General features: G+C 50.3%; 1 protein-coding gene across 1 annotated transcript; it reads left to right on the top strand.

Annotated features, from left to right (window-relative positions):
* The first annotated feature begins 4,863 nt into the window (after positions 1 to 4,863).
* On the top strand, positions 4,864 to 7,028 carry LOC128836737 (uncharacterized). The gene is made up of 2 exons (XM_054027286.1): positions 4,864 to 5,342; positions 6,500 to 7,028. Exons 1-2 carry the CDS (start codon positions 4,964 to 4,966, stop codon positions 6,547 to 6,549), a joined length of 429 nt encoding a protein of 142 aa, XP_053883261.1. The 5' UTR covers positions 4,864 to 4,963; the 3' UTR covers positions 6,550 to 7,028.
* The last annotated feature ends 6,032 nt before the right edge of the window (positions 7,029 to 13,060 follow it).

Below are 13,060 nucleotides of genomic sequence, written 5' to 3'. Positions count from 1 at the left end.
GAGGTAGGTTAACATACCTTACACAGCAAGCAACAGCACTAAATGGGGTAGCAGTTTACCTTTTAAGAGGTATTGTCCCGTCTCTCATTGCTCCTCCTCCAGCTACACATGTCATGTTACTAGGAAAAAGGTGCTCTTCTGCTTCAGCACAGGCCTGGAACTCAAGATCTGGGTTCCATTTCCAATTCTGCCACTGACTCCATGTGGGTCACTCGGGGAGCTGCAACACAGAGAACCTATCTGAAAACTGACAATATGCTTTTTTCTTGGTCTGTCTTGTCTATTTAGAGTTTAGGCTTTTTAGGACATGGAGTCGTTGTAGGAGTTAGCGCAATGGGGTCCTGACCTTCTACTAGAACACAATAATTGCTACCAAATGCAAGTCTGAATTAACTCTTCACAATTGCAAAGCTTTCAATCTTAAAGTTACTTACTGATGCATAATCTACAGAATGAACCTGGGTTTATAAAGTGGGATTGAGTGAGATAATCAGTGGTCTGAGTTTTGAGGCTTAAACTTTTTTTTTTAAGTGGTCTGATCCAGTGTTTAATTGGGTTACTTAAAAGGGATGTGTAGTATGACCCATGGCTGCTTTGCTCTCCTCCTTTGCTGGTCTAGAACTAGGAATTAGAGGGTGAATGTTGATTGCCCGTATCAGTCCCTTGCAGCTGGCTGCAGTGTGTAGGACACGGGTTACAATATTTTGTGCCAGGTATATCAGGCCATCAGTGGAGGAGAAGTGAGGAATACAAAGGGTACATGGCAGGGAGATGATGGGTGAGGCAAAGAGGCTTGGAACGCGGGTGCTGACTATCTGGAAAGATGAGATGGAGGAGATTACCCCTTCCCATCCAAAAAGCTAAAGGAAGACAGATTTCTCCTCTAGCTATTGGTGGTTACCACTAGATTTCCTCATGCAGGCTGTGCTCCTATGCTCAGCAGCTGCGCCCACCGACTGAGGGTGGGTGGGGAGAGGAGCAGCTCCAGATTCTCAGAGATGATCTGTACCCTCTCCCACATAGGGAGTGGCTTTGCTGGCCTCATGTCACTTGTATGTGCCAGTGTTGTGCTGTTGCAAAGCTGGTGAGTGGCATGGTACAAGAGGGGTGTGCTCTGGGAGCACAGGGTGGGACAAAAGGCAGCTCCCCTGAGGGCCTCCTCTGCCCTCCCCTGAAGGCAATTGGAGCCCTTCCCCTGTCTTTAATAGGAGATGGTTTGGACCCACTGGGAGTGTGTGTGGGCCTGTGAGTAAGTGACTTTGTAATTGGTTGCTTTAACAGCCCTGTCAGTGAGGAGATCACTCTGGAAAGCCCTATAGCTATGAAACCCATGGAGTGTAAGAGGAGACAGAGGATCCTCTGGTCTCTGACAGGATGCTACAGCAGGGCTGGTTAGGCTGCCTAGGGAAAGTGACTGTTCTCTAACAGGACTTTCAGGAGGCCAAGCTTGAGTGGCCATGGAAAGAACTCCCTCCCACCCTGCCAGACCTTCAGGAGTGTCCATGCGCTCAGTGTGGAGGCTGCCCTCCAGTCTCCCAGGCAGGTGCCATTTCAGGAAGGTACCACAGACGTCTCCCTTGACCTCTGTGCTTGCAGGGTTATGTTATCCAAGCAGGGAATGGGAGAGCAGTGAGATTAATGTAATTTATCAGGCACCTTTGACCACCTCACTTGCACTCTGCCCCTAATCCATCAGTTCTGGCCCCACTTCTAAGGGGTCAAATCTTGGGGACTATTCCCATTTTCTCCTCTGGGGACAGAGCACAAGCTTGGTGCACTGCTAGGGGTCCAAGGCATCAGACCCCATGAGAGTGATAGTGAGGTTTCGGTAATGCAACATCTTTCCCTCCCTCTAGGAGGCCTGGACTGGTTCCATCAATGGACTCTTTACAATGAGAGGAAGCACAACATCAAGACAAGTTTGCTTTTCAAAACTCCCCAAACCTTCCCACATAGGCAGGTCATTCTGGGGTGAGATCAAAGGTTTGTCAGCCAGCATAGGGCTGTAGGCAAGTCAAGTAGGCCACTCCCAATGAGTGCCAGCCAAATCTATTCTCAAACACCTTCTTTGGATTTGTGTCCATCTCTCTGTGTAGACATAACTAATCCTGCCCAGCGTATACACTGTTAATACTACATTTCATCCCTGCATCTCACAGCACTTCCCACAGGTGTGTAGGTGGCATTATCCCAGAACACACACCCCAATACGTTCAAGACAGGAAGTGCCACATACCAGACCCAACTGAAACCCCAAGTGCAACTTAGATAAGGCAGTTTATTTTTGTTTTGTCCTGACATGTTCCCTAGAGCCTCCACTAGAGGGCAGCTTTTCCATAAATAACAGTCCTGAGGCTAATTGGCCATCCTTCCTGGGAACGATGCCTGGTCAGGATGGAATCCTGCAGCACAAACTGCACCGTGCGCTTTGGGGACAAAAAGACCAAAGAGGTTTGAGGAGGTTAAACTTAAAAGAGGCTCTTGTTACACCAAGCCTTAGTTCTAGGCTGGGATGAGCTGCCACCGTGGTGTTTGGTACCAAGTGGTGCACAGAGCGGACTGCTCCCAGCCTGCCTGCTATTGATGCCGGCCGGCCCAGGCTGTGCATCCCCAACGCTATCTGGTTGGGGTAGGATAGGAAATGCTACTGCTCTCCTGCTCCCTCACCCAGTGCAGGATTGTGCCCTAAGTGCTGTTTCCCACTTATTTGCTCAGCCTTGTTTGATAAACAGCTTCCCCTACTTCAGGAGATCATGCCATGTTCTAACACAGTGGTTCTCAAACTTTTGTATTGGTGACCCCTTTCACATGCAAGCCTGAGTGCAACCCCCACCCCCTTATAAATTTTTTTTTTAATTTGACACCATTATAAATGCTGGAGGCAAAGCAGGGTTTGGGGTGGAGGCTGACAGCTCACAACCCCCCCATGTAATAACCTCATGACCCCTTGAGGGGTCCCCAACTCTGTTTGAAAACCCTGTTCTAACAGCAAACCCTGGCTGGACATCCTGGTTCTGCTGCCCTTGGCCTTCCTATGGGAGACATATCTGACTTTCTTCTCCTTGTTGGTCTCCTCTGGAAGCCACATTGCAGAGCAGAAAGCAGCCAGACTCATTTTAGGAGAAGACATCAATTGAAAGGGCTGATAGGAGCTAAGTGACTGAGCACAAAGCAGCCACAGCTCTGGGGAGGAAAAAGCCAAGCAACCCAGTGCTGCCTGTTAACGTTTGCATTAAGGCTTTATATTGCAATGGCTTTTTGCTGCTTCCTAACCTCTGTTCCTTATCTGTTGTGGCCAATGGCTGACACTATTGGGGGAGGGGGTGGTCCTATGCTTTTCCTTGGTGCGGTGGGTCAAGGTGCTGCTTCTTGCCCCTATTCTTGGGCATCAACAACTCTGCTAGTGCTCTAGTAGGGAACAGAAGGGGAGTAGGGAAGGGACCCAGGTCCCAGCCCCTTCAGCTTCACAGTCTTCTTACCCTCTTTCCCTTTGGGCAGGGTTTCCTTCCCCCAGTACTCTGCTCCTCCAGTCAACAACAGTACTTCTCCAAACTACAGTCAGCTCTCCTTCTGGTTGGTTGGAGCAGGGGGGTTTTATTAGGTCTCTGGCAGGGCCTTAATTGGCTCCAGGTGCCCTAATTAACCTCTCCTCAATCCACAGGGATTAAGGCTCTGCTCATCCTGGGGCTTGTACCCGCCCACCTCCCAGGTTTTTCCCATAAGGCCCCCTTCCCAGCACCCAATAGGATCACACTCTTGCTGCCCTCTGACCCTGCAGTATTTCACTGTGTTGTGTATGCATCTTCAGAGAGGGACCCTGTCCACTCTGCAAAGTGCCCTGCAAACCACCAGATGCTGATAAGGACAGCAGAACTGTGTTCATTTGCTTTGTGTGGGCCAGTCTCCAAATGCATATTGACAAACACCGTGGAGAAGCAAAAATTGAGGTCCTTGCTTTTACCTCCCACAAGGCAACAGACAGAACTGTCCCTTTAGCTCAACCAATGGTACACCTACCCCTGGGGGTACCCAGAGGCCTTTCTGGGAGCACATCAACTCATCTAGATATTTGTCTAGTTTTACAACAGGCTACATAAAAAGCACTAGCAAAGTCAGTACAAATGAAAATTTCATACATTGTTTATACTGCTCCAGATACTATCCACTGAAATGTAAGTACAATATTTATATTCCACTTGATTTATTTTATAATTACATGGTAAAAATGAGAAAGTCAGCTATTTGTCAGTAACAGTGTGTTGTGACAGTTTGTATTTTTATGACTGATTTTTGTAAGCAAGTAGTTTTTAAGTGAGGTGAAGCTTGGGGTACGCAAGACAAATCAGACTGCTGAAAGGGATACAGGAGTCCGGAAAGGTTGAGAGCCCCTGGGTTAGCTCACCCTACAGAGGGCACTAATGATACATTAGTCAGAGGCCTGGTCTACACTACGACTTTAATTCGGATTTATCAGCTTTAATTCGAATTAACCCTGTAACCGTCCACACAACGACGCCATTTAATTCGATGTAAAGGGCCCTTTAAATCGATTTCTGTACTCCACCCCAACGAGCGGAGTAGCGCCAAAATCGATTTTAGCAATTCGAATTAGGGTTAGTGTGGCCGCAATTCGATGGTATTGGCCTCCGGGAGCTATCCCACAGTGCATCATTGTGACCGCTCTGGACAGCAATCCGAACTCGGATGCACTGGCCAGGTAGACAGGAAAAGCCCCGCGAACATTTGAACTTCATTTCCTGTTTGCCCAGCGTGGAGAGCACAGGTGACCACAGATACCTCATCAGCACAGGTAACCATGCAGGCTGATAATCGAAAAAGAGCACCAGCATGGACCGTGAGGGAGGTACTGGATCTGATCGCTGTATGGGGAGAGGATTCAGTGCTTGCAGAACTTCGTTCTAAAAGACGAAATGCAAAAACTTTTGAAAAAATTTCCAAGGGCATGATGGAGAGAGGCCACAATAGGGACTCTGAGCAGTGCCGCGTGAAGGTCAAGGAGCTCAGACAAGCCTATCAAAAAACAAAGGAGGCAAACGGTCGCTCCGGGTCAGAGCCGCGGACATGCCGCTACTACGCCGAGCTGCATGCAATTCTAGGGGGGGCTGCCACCACTACCCCACCTTTGTTCGTGGATTCTGGGTCGGGGATAGTCTCGACGCCTGAGGATTCTGCCGATGGGGTAGAGGAGGAGGAGGAGGATGAGCTTGCAGAGAGCACACAGCACTCCATTCTCCCCAACAGCCAGGATCTTTTTATCACCCTGACTGAAGTACCCTCCCAAGCCAGTACCCAAGACTCTGACCCCATGGAAGGGACCTCAGGTGAGTTTACCTTTTAAAATATAAAACTTGTTTTAAAAGCAAACGGTTTTTAATGATTACTTTGCCTGACTTTGCATTCGCGGTCAGTTCAGCTACTGGAAAAGTCTGTAGCTACTGGAAAAGTCTGTTAACGTGTCTGGGGATGGAGCGGAAATCCTCCAGGGACATCTCCATGAAGCTCTCCTGGAGGTACTCCGAAAGCCTTGCCAGAAGGTTTCTGGGCAGTGCATCCTTATTCCCTCCTCCATGGTAGGACACTTGACCACGCCATGCTTGCAGCAAGTAATCTGGTATCATTGCCTGACAAAGCCTGGCAGCGTATGGTCCCGGTGTTTGCTGGCATTCAAGCAACATCCGTTCTTTATCTTGTTGTGTAATCCTCAGGAGAGTGATATCACTCCTGGTAACCTGGTTGAAATACGGGAACTTAATTAAGGGGACAGAGGTGGCCGTTCCTACTGGGCTGTTTGCCTGTGGCGGAAAATAAATCCTTCCCTGCAGTTAGCCAAGCGCAGATGGGAAATTGGCCCTGAAGTTTTCCGCGTTTGGCTAGCAGGGATCTTCCCTGTTACCAGCCACACGGTGGGGGGAGGGTACCGTGATCATCCCAGAGAATTCATGGCGAGGGGGGGGGGTCGGCGGCGGGGGGGGTAGTTTGGTGCCTGCAGGGATCTTCCCTGATACCAGCCATGCGGTGGGGGGAGGGGTACCGTGATCATCCCAGAGAATTCATGGCGGGGGGGGGGGGGTTAGTTTGTTTTCTGGTGCTGCTGAATGTTAACAGAAAAACCGCAGCACTCTACTTGCCTGAAGGGGCCCAGACAAGCCCCCCCACACTGCCCCCCCCCAACTGGCTGAGATTGGCCAGGCTTCTGCAGCACTCTACAGGCTATGCTTGGTATGTGGGAAAGGAGGGTGCAGAAGCTGTAAAACAATGGCTTACCATGGCCGCATGCAAGCCGAATTCTGTTGCCCAGACCTGTGATCTCTAGCAGCAAAGCCACAAGCACTCAGCATTAAGAGGCAAAATGCGACCTTGCACAGAAATCACATGTGCTATGTAATGTGAACAGTGTTGGTCACCGTGAAAGAGTATAAGCATTGTTCTGCAAAATGTAGCTTTTAAAACAATTCTCTCTTTTTTCCCCTCCCTACAGCAGCTGCAAATTCCTCAAGCCTCCCTCCTCCATCCCGAAGGTTATCATAGATAAGGCGTCGTAAGAAGAAGACGCGGGAGGACATGTTTTCTGAAATTATGCAATCCAGCAGGAGTGACAGAGCTCATCTGAATGAGTGGAAGGAAACAGTTTCAAAGTATAGGAAAGAAGTCAGTGAACGTGAGGAGAGGAGGGACCAACGTGAGGAGAGGAGAGACGATCGAGATGAGAGATGGCGGCAGGAAGACCAGAGGATGAAGGATGCAACGCTGGGGCTGCTCCGGCGTCTGGTGGAGGTTCAGGAACGGCTGCTGGAAAACAGACTGCCGCTTCAGCCCCTGTTCCACCCTCCCCCCTCCCCATGTTCCGTATCCTCCTCACCCAGACGTGTAAGAACGTGGGGGGGGAGGCTCCGTACACCTTCCCATTCCACCCCAGTAGACAGCCCAAGCAAAAGGCTGTCATTTTTTTAACCTTTTCTTTGTGGCTTTTTCCTTCCCAGCAATCCTCCTCCCAAATACCACCCGGGTTCCCTCCCTCTTTTTCTAATCTATTAATAAAGAATAAATGATTTTTAAATGATAGTGACTTTATTTGGTTTGAAAGAAAGCTGGGGGAAGGGGCAGGGTGGGTTCCTTACAGAAAATCAGTCAGTAAAGGGGGAGGGTTTTCATGAAGGAGAAACAAACAGATATTTCACACGGTAGCCTGGCCAGCCATGAAACTGGTTTTCAAAGCTTCTCTGATGCACAGCGCTTCATGGTGTGATCTTCTAATCGCCCTGGTGTCTGGCTGCGCGTAATCAGCAGCCAGGCGATTTGCCTCAGCCTCCCACCCCGCCATAAAGGTCTCCCCCTTACTTTCACAGAGATTGTGGAGCACACAGCAAGCAGAAATAACAATGGGGAGATTTCTTTGGCTGAGGTCAGAGCGAGTCAATAATGAACGCCAGCGACCTTTTAAACGGCCAAATGCACATTCTACCACCATTCTGCACTTGCTTAGCCTGTAGTTAAACAGCTCCTGACTCCTGTCCAGGCTGCCTGTGTATGGCTTCATAAGCCATGGCATTAAGGGGTAGGCTGGGTCCCCAAGAATAACTATGGGCATTTCAACATCCCCAACGGTTATTTTCTGGTCCGGAAAGTAAGTCCCTTGCTGCAGCCCTTTAAACAGAGTAGTGTTCCTGAAGACGCGAGCGTCATGAACCCTTCCCGCCCAGCCCGCGTTGATGTTGGTGAAACGTCCCTTGTGATCCACAAGTGCTTGCAGCACCATTGAAAAGTACCCCTTGCGGTTTATGTACTCGGTGGCTTGGTGCTCCGGTGCCAAGATAGGGATATGGGTTCCGTCTATTGCCCCACCACAGTTAGGGAATCCCATTGCAGCAAAACCATCCACTATAGCCTGCACATTTCCCAGAGTCACTAACTTTCGTAGCAGCACCTGAGTGATTGCTTTGGCTACTTGCATCACAGCAGCCCCCACCGTAGATTTGCCCACTCCAAATTGATTCCCGACTGACCGGTAGCTGTCTGGCGTTGCAAGCTTCCACAGGGCTATCGCCACGCGCTTCTCAACTGTGAGGGCTGCTCTCATCTTGGTATTCTGGCGTTTCAGGGCAGGAGACAGCAAGTCACAAAGTTCCATGAAAGTGCCCTTACGCATGCGAAAGTTCCGCAGCCACTGGGAATCGTCCCAGACCTGCAACACTATGCGGTCCCACCAGTCTGTGCTTGTTTCCCTTGCCCAGAATCGGCGTTCCATGGATAGAATCTGCCCCATTAACAACATGATCTCCAAAGCACCGGGGCCTGTGGTTTCACTGAATTCTGTGTCCGTGTCCGTGTCCATGTCCTCATCATGCTTGTCGCTGCGCTGCCGCCGCCGCTGCCTCCTCGCCTCGTTTTTCTGGTCCTGGCTGAGCATAAACTCCACGAGAACGCGCGAGGTGTTTGCAATATTCATGAGTGCTGTCTTGACCTCAGCGGGCTCCATGCTTGCCGTGGTATGGAGTCTGCAGTGTTCACCCACCCAGGAAAAAAGGCGCGAAAATGGTTGTCTGCCGTCCGTTGCTTTCATGCAGGGAGGGAGGGAGGGAAGGAGGAAGTGAGGCTGTACCCAGAACCACCTGCGACGATGTTTTTTGTCCCATCAGGCACTGGGATCTTAACCCACAATCCCAATGGGCGCGGGAGACTGCGGGAACTATGGGATAGCTATGGAATTGCTACCCACAGTGCAACAGTGCAGAAATCGACGCTAGCCCCGGTACTTGGACGCACACCACCGAATTACTGTGCTAGTGTGGCCGCACTCATTTTGACTTTATACAACCTGTTTCTCAAATCCGAATTATCTAAATTCGGATTAATCCCGTAGTGTAGACATACCCAGAGTATTGTATCTGTATGAATATGTGGGCTTGTGTGCAAAATTTTCAGGCCAGCAGAGGGCAGATTTGCACAGCCACACACATCGGCTTTTTCTTCATTCACAGGAGTGTCAGGTCCCAAATCCATGTGGCAGCGATTACTGCGGTTTTGTTTATGGGGAAGCTAACCAACTACAGACCATGATTTATCTGCAAGCGTTAGATGCTGCGTGATGGATCAATGGGGCGAGGTGAAATCCTGAGCTCTGGCAGAGATGGATTTATTACTGTATAAAAAGTGCAATACTCAAATGACGCAGCAGATATTTTGCAGCAAATATCTTGCCAGGGGCTTCCTTCTGGCTTTGGAATTTGAGTCAGAGTCCGGATCTTGGGCTAGAATTGAGAGGTCTGGTACCCAGCACCCTTTCTATAGAGAAACGTGCTGGCTTCTCTCAATTACTTCTCGCCACCAGCTGCATAAGTCCCTTCAAGTCTCTGGCCTGTGTACACGTATGTGTGTACACACACACTCTCTCTCTTTCTTTTTCCTGGCTATGCACTTGGAGGAATAGTTTCAGCATTGATTGCCGGTGCGAATGGCATCCTTGTCCCACCCCAGCCTGGTTTCTTTATCCTGTCTTTCCCAATCTCTCTCTGTTAGGCTCTTCTTGGTTTGGAACGAGAGAAGGCTCCTCCACTCCGACTAATCCCCATCCTTCTTCCTACTATCTGTACAAGTGAACTTGGCTTGGTCTGAACCATTCAGAGGGGGGTGAAACATTTAGATCTTCCCTTTTCAACCATGACTGGAGCCAGAATTGCCAAATTGCTGCAGAGTACAATTCCCAATCTGAACGCCAAAGTTCAGGGGCACCTGGGTTCAGGCCTGTCCTTTGATCTTCGCTGGTCAGGTTGTGTTGAAGTACAAGTCTCCTGAGTAAGGATCAGGGTGTTTAGAGTCAGTGTTACTTCCCCATGATACTTTCTCTGTGAGTAGATTCCAAGGTGCTGTAATGCCATCTTCCTCTAGGTACCATGCTTGTGAAATCTCATTAGGGCTGGGACTTTATGCTTCTCTTTTTCTAGGCAGTGCTCTGCACACCTGTTGCACTACAAAATACTGGGGCGAGTGGGTGTTGGAGTAGTTACTGCTCCGTTCTTTACACATGGCAGCTTTCCTCCATGAGGAAGGGAATTCTCTAATCAGCTGCTACAGTTGGCTCTATTGTCAGCAAAATAATCATTACAATTCTAAGAGAAACTGTAACCAAATCAGCAGAACGACATCCTCCCCCAGCCCAGCCCTGCTAACCAAATGCCAGGGCCTTTTGTCTAGTAACTCAATTGACAAAACTAATTACACGGGCCCAGGCAAAATCTAACCGTAATATTTCCAAATGAGGCTGGGGGTTGGTAACTTCACCCCCAGTGGGCTGGAAAAGGAGGCAGGAGAATTAGGGGCTGTTGCAATGAATAGGAAGCGGATTCGTTCAGGTCCAACAGCGGCCTGCTGTAGCCAGCTAGGGTTTCATGCACCTCGGTCCTCGTGCCAGGATCAGTGAACAGCTAAGGAAGGGTGAATTGCCCAATATAACTCAGTCCTTGCTATGCAGGAGGGTGGTGCACAGGCGGAGGAGAGCAGCTGGAAGAAGGGACTATCTTTGTTGTTTCCTTACCCAGAAGACAGGAGGCAGCAGAAGTGAGGAGAAACTCATATTTCCAACCCACAACTCGGTCCAATTCTTGGGGTGCTGGGGAGGCAAATACTACCCAGGCTGGCACCAAAGGGCATTCTGAGACCGGCCGCCTGTGAGCTGAGCCGCCCTAGTTCTGTACAGCTCGGGGCTGAAGGAGGCGGAGCGCCCTACAGTTAGCGTCCCATAAAGATGACATGTTCTAACCCATTATGGAAGGGCCTTAGTGACTCCATCATCATGGGTGTAAAAAGGGTTTCCATTTACTTTACAAACCTCTCCAAAATCCACATACAACGTCAGCTTGACTGGAAAATTTGGCATGCCAGCTAGGGTCCTGCGTGGAGTTTGGGGTGTAAATTTGAGGTCATTTGGACATGGGTTTCCTGGGACACCGTCACTTCAAAATGACCCATTTGGCTTAGGAGCCTCCCTCCCAAAAGGCAGATCCGTCGCCGACATGAGTGAGCCCAGGAGCTTAGCTGGAGCTAAACATGGATTGGACATTGTTTTCGATCCCTTCTACGGTGTGTGTTCTCATTATCCACAGTAAAGAGTATTGGAGGGTATCTAACCCTCCTGCTTCAGGGCATGAACAAGCCCCGAGCTAGTGGGGTCAGGTTATCCCTTATGTGCCTCTTGCGGGGTTCTTGCATCTCCCTCGGAAGCAGCTGGGGCTGCCTGTGGGGAAGACAGGACACTGGGCTAGATGGCCTCCAGGGGTCTGATCAAATCAGGCAATGGCCCCATTCACAGACAGCATCCACAAAGGGACTGTTGCCACTACATTATATTCAAAATTCACGTAGAACTTGAATGAGTGTGAAGGACAACAGAGCAGCTCCCCCTCCATACATCCCTGGGCATGGGCATGGGCCGTGCACTGGGCATGCAGTCTTGCTAAGATGTATGTTTAGGAAAAACTGCAGCTCCTCAAGATGAACAAGCGGAGAAGCTGTCTGCCCTTAGACAGCCCATTTGTCTTAACAGCTCCTCGGTTCAGCCGGTGACTGTGGCCGAAAGGGAGGAGCTTTTTCCCCCCTACTCTGTAGCGTCCGGCTCTCACCGAAAAGGTTTTGGTGCCTGTGTACTAGGCTTGTTTTTGCAACCCCCTCCTCCCCCCCAATTGAGTCAGGCGTGGGTTGCCCCTTTGAAGTCTGCAAACACCCAGTGGTGGTGTAAAAAGTTTCCATGCGGTGATGTTTAGCACAAGCAACATGCCACAAGGCCGAGTTTTGCTTAAATCCCTCCCCTCTCTCAGGGGGCCTTCGCTAGGTTCCATGTTCCGCTCTGAGGCCTTTTGTCACTTCACGCACTTGCCTCATCATCAGTTGTCAATGCCAGAAAAAAGTAACCTCCCGCTACGGTTGAATCAGTGGGGGAGGGTGTCAGCAAATCAGTGCTGACTGGGTGGTGGTGAGGAGGGAAGGGACGAGGGAAGCGGGATGGGGGGAGAATTTCTTGCAAGCAGAATGGAAAAGGTTGTACTGGGTTTCTTGTGGATGCCACTCTTGCCTATCCATCATGACTCAGGGCCCCCTGTTGCACCAAACATCCGTCTCTTAGGTAACAGGGACCTTGGAAATATCCACATGCCACCCGTCTGGCTGAACAGGTGAGACCCCACCACCATCCCTTTGCTGCCTTAGTCCCTGGGAGCAATGCTGGGCATGCTCTTGACAGTGAATGCACAGGCGAGGGCCCGGTTCATGGTAGCCAGGGGCAGCCCCTGCGCTAGGAGTTGGTTTGAGATAAGCTGCAATAGGCTGATCAATCCGGGGGGGGGGGGGGCGGAGTGGGGTGTGTGTGTGTGGCCATGAATTGTGATTGAACCACAGCAGTGCATCTGAGGCGAAAGCAGGGATTTGAATCAAACCTGTCTGACTTTGCTTCAACATTGCCCCCTGAGCTCCAGCACGTTAGAACCACCATCCCTGCCACTGGAGCGGCTCTCCTTCTGCAGCGTCTCCTGGCTTGCTTTGCCACGTTCCCACGGGCCGCGCGGCTCGCTCTGGGACTGAGCGCGAAGGAATCCAGCTGAAGAGCTGAGTCTGATATTTTTCATCTTGCTCTGAAAACAAAAGGGAATTTGTTTCATGTGGGGTCCAAAGTTCTGTTTACATGTTAATTACGCAGCCCCCATATGCTACTAATAAAGAGCTTGAGAAGCGCTGTGCAGAGCTGCATGTGGGAATGAACTAGCCTTTAGACTGCACCACATCCTGCTGGAGATTGCCAGACGTGCCCAGCGTTGGGAACAGAGGAGATCAGTATTTACTGACATCTCACCTGGCCTGTGTCCCCTGCAGTCCTGTATATGGGATGTAACAGACTGGGTGCCTCGTCGCTTCTCTGCTCTCCTAGCCTTACAGCTCCCAGTAAGAAGTTGCTCAGACAGCTAAAGTCCTAGGGACCACAAAGGTCCCACGCTGATCTGGGGGTCTGCTTGGAATTACAGCTGCTTTGGATTGGTTGGTCAGGGGGTGCAGG

The sequence above is a fragment of the Malaclemys terrapin genome, chromosome 4 (assembly GCF_027887155.1).
Source record: "Malaclemys terrapin pileata isolate rMalTer1 chromosome 4, rMalTer1.hap1, whole genome shotgun sequence".
Classification (NCBI taxonomy): domain Eukaryota; kingdom Metazoa; phylum Chordata; order Testudines; family Emydidae; genus Malaclemys; species Malaclemys terrapin.
This window is presented reverse-complemented; position numbering and strand designations above follow the sequence as displayed.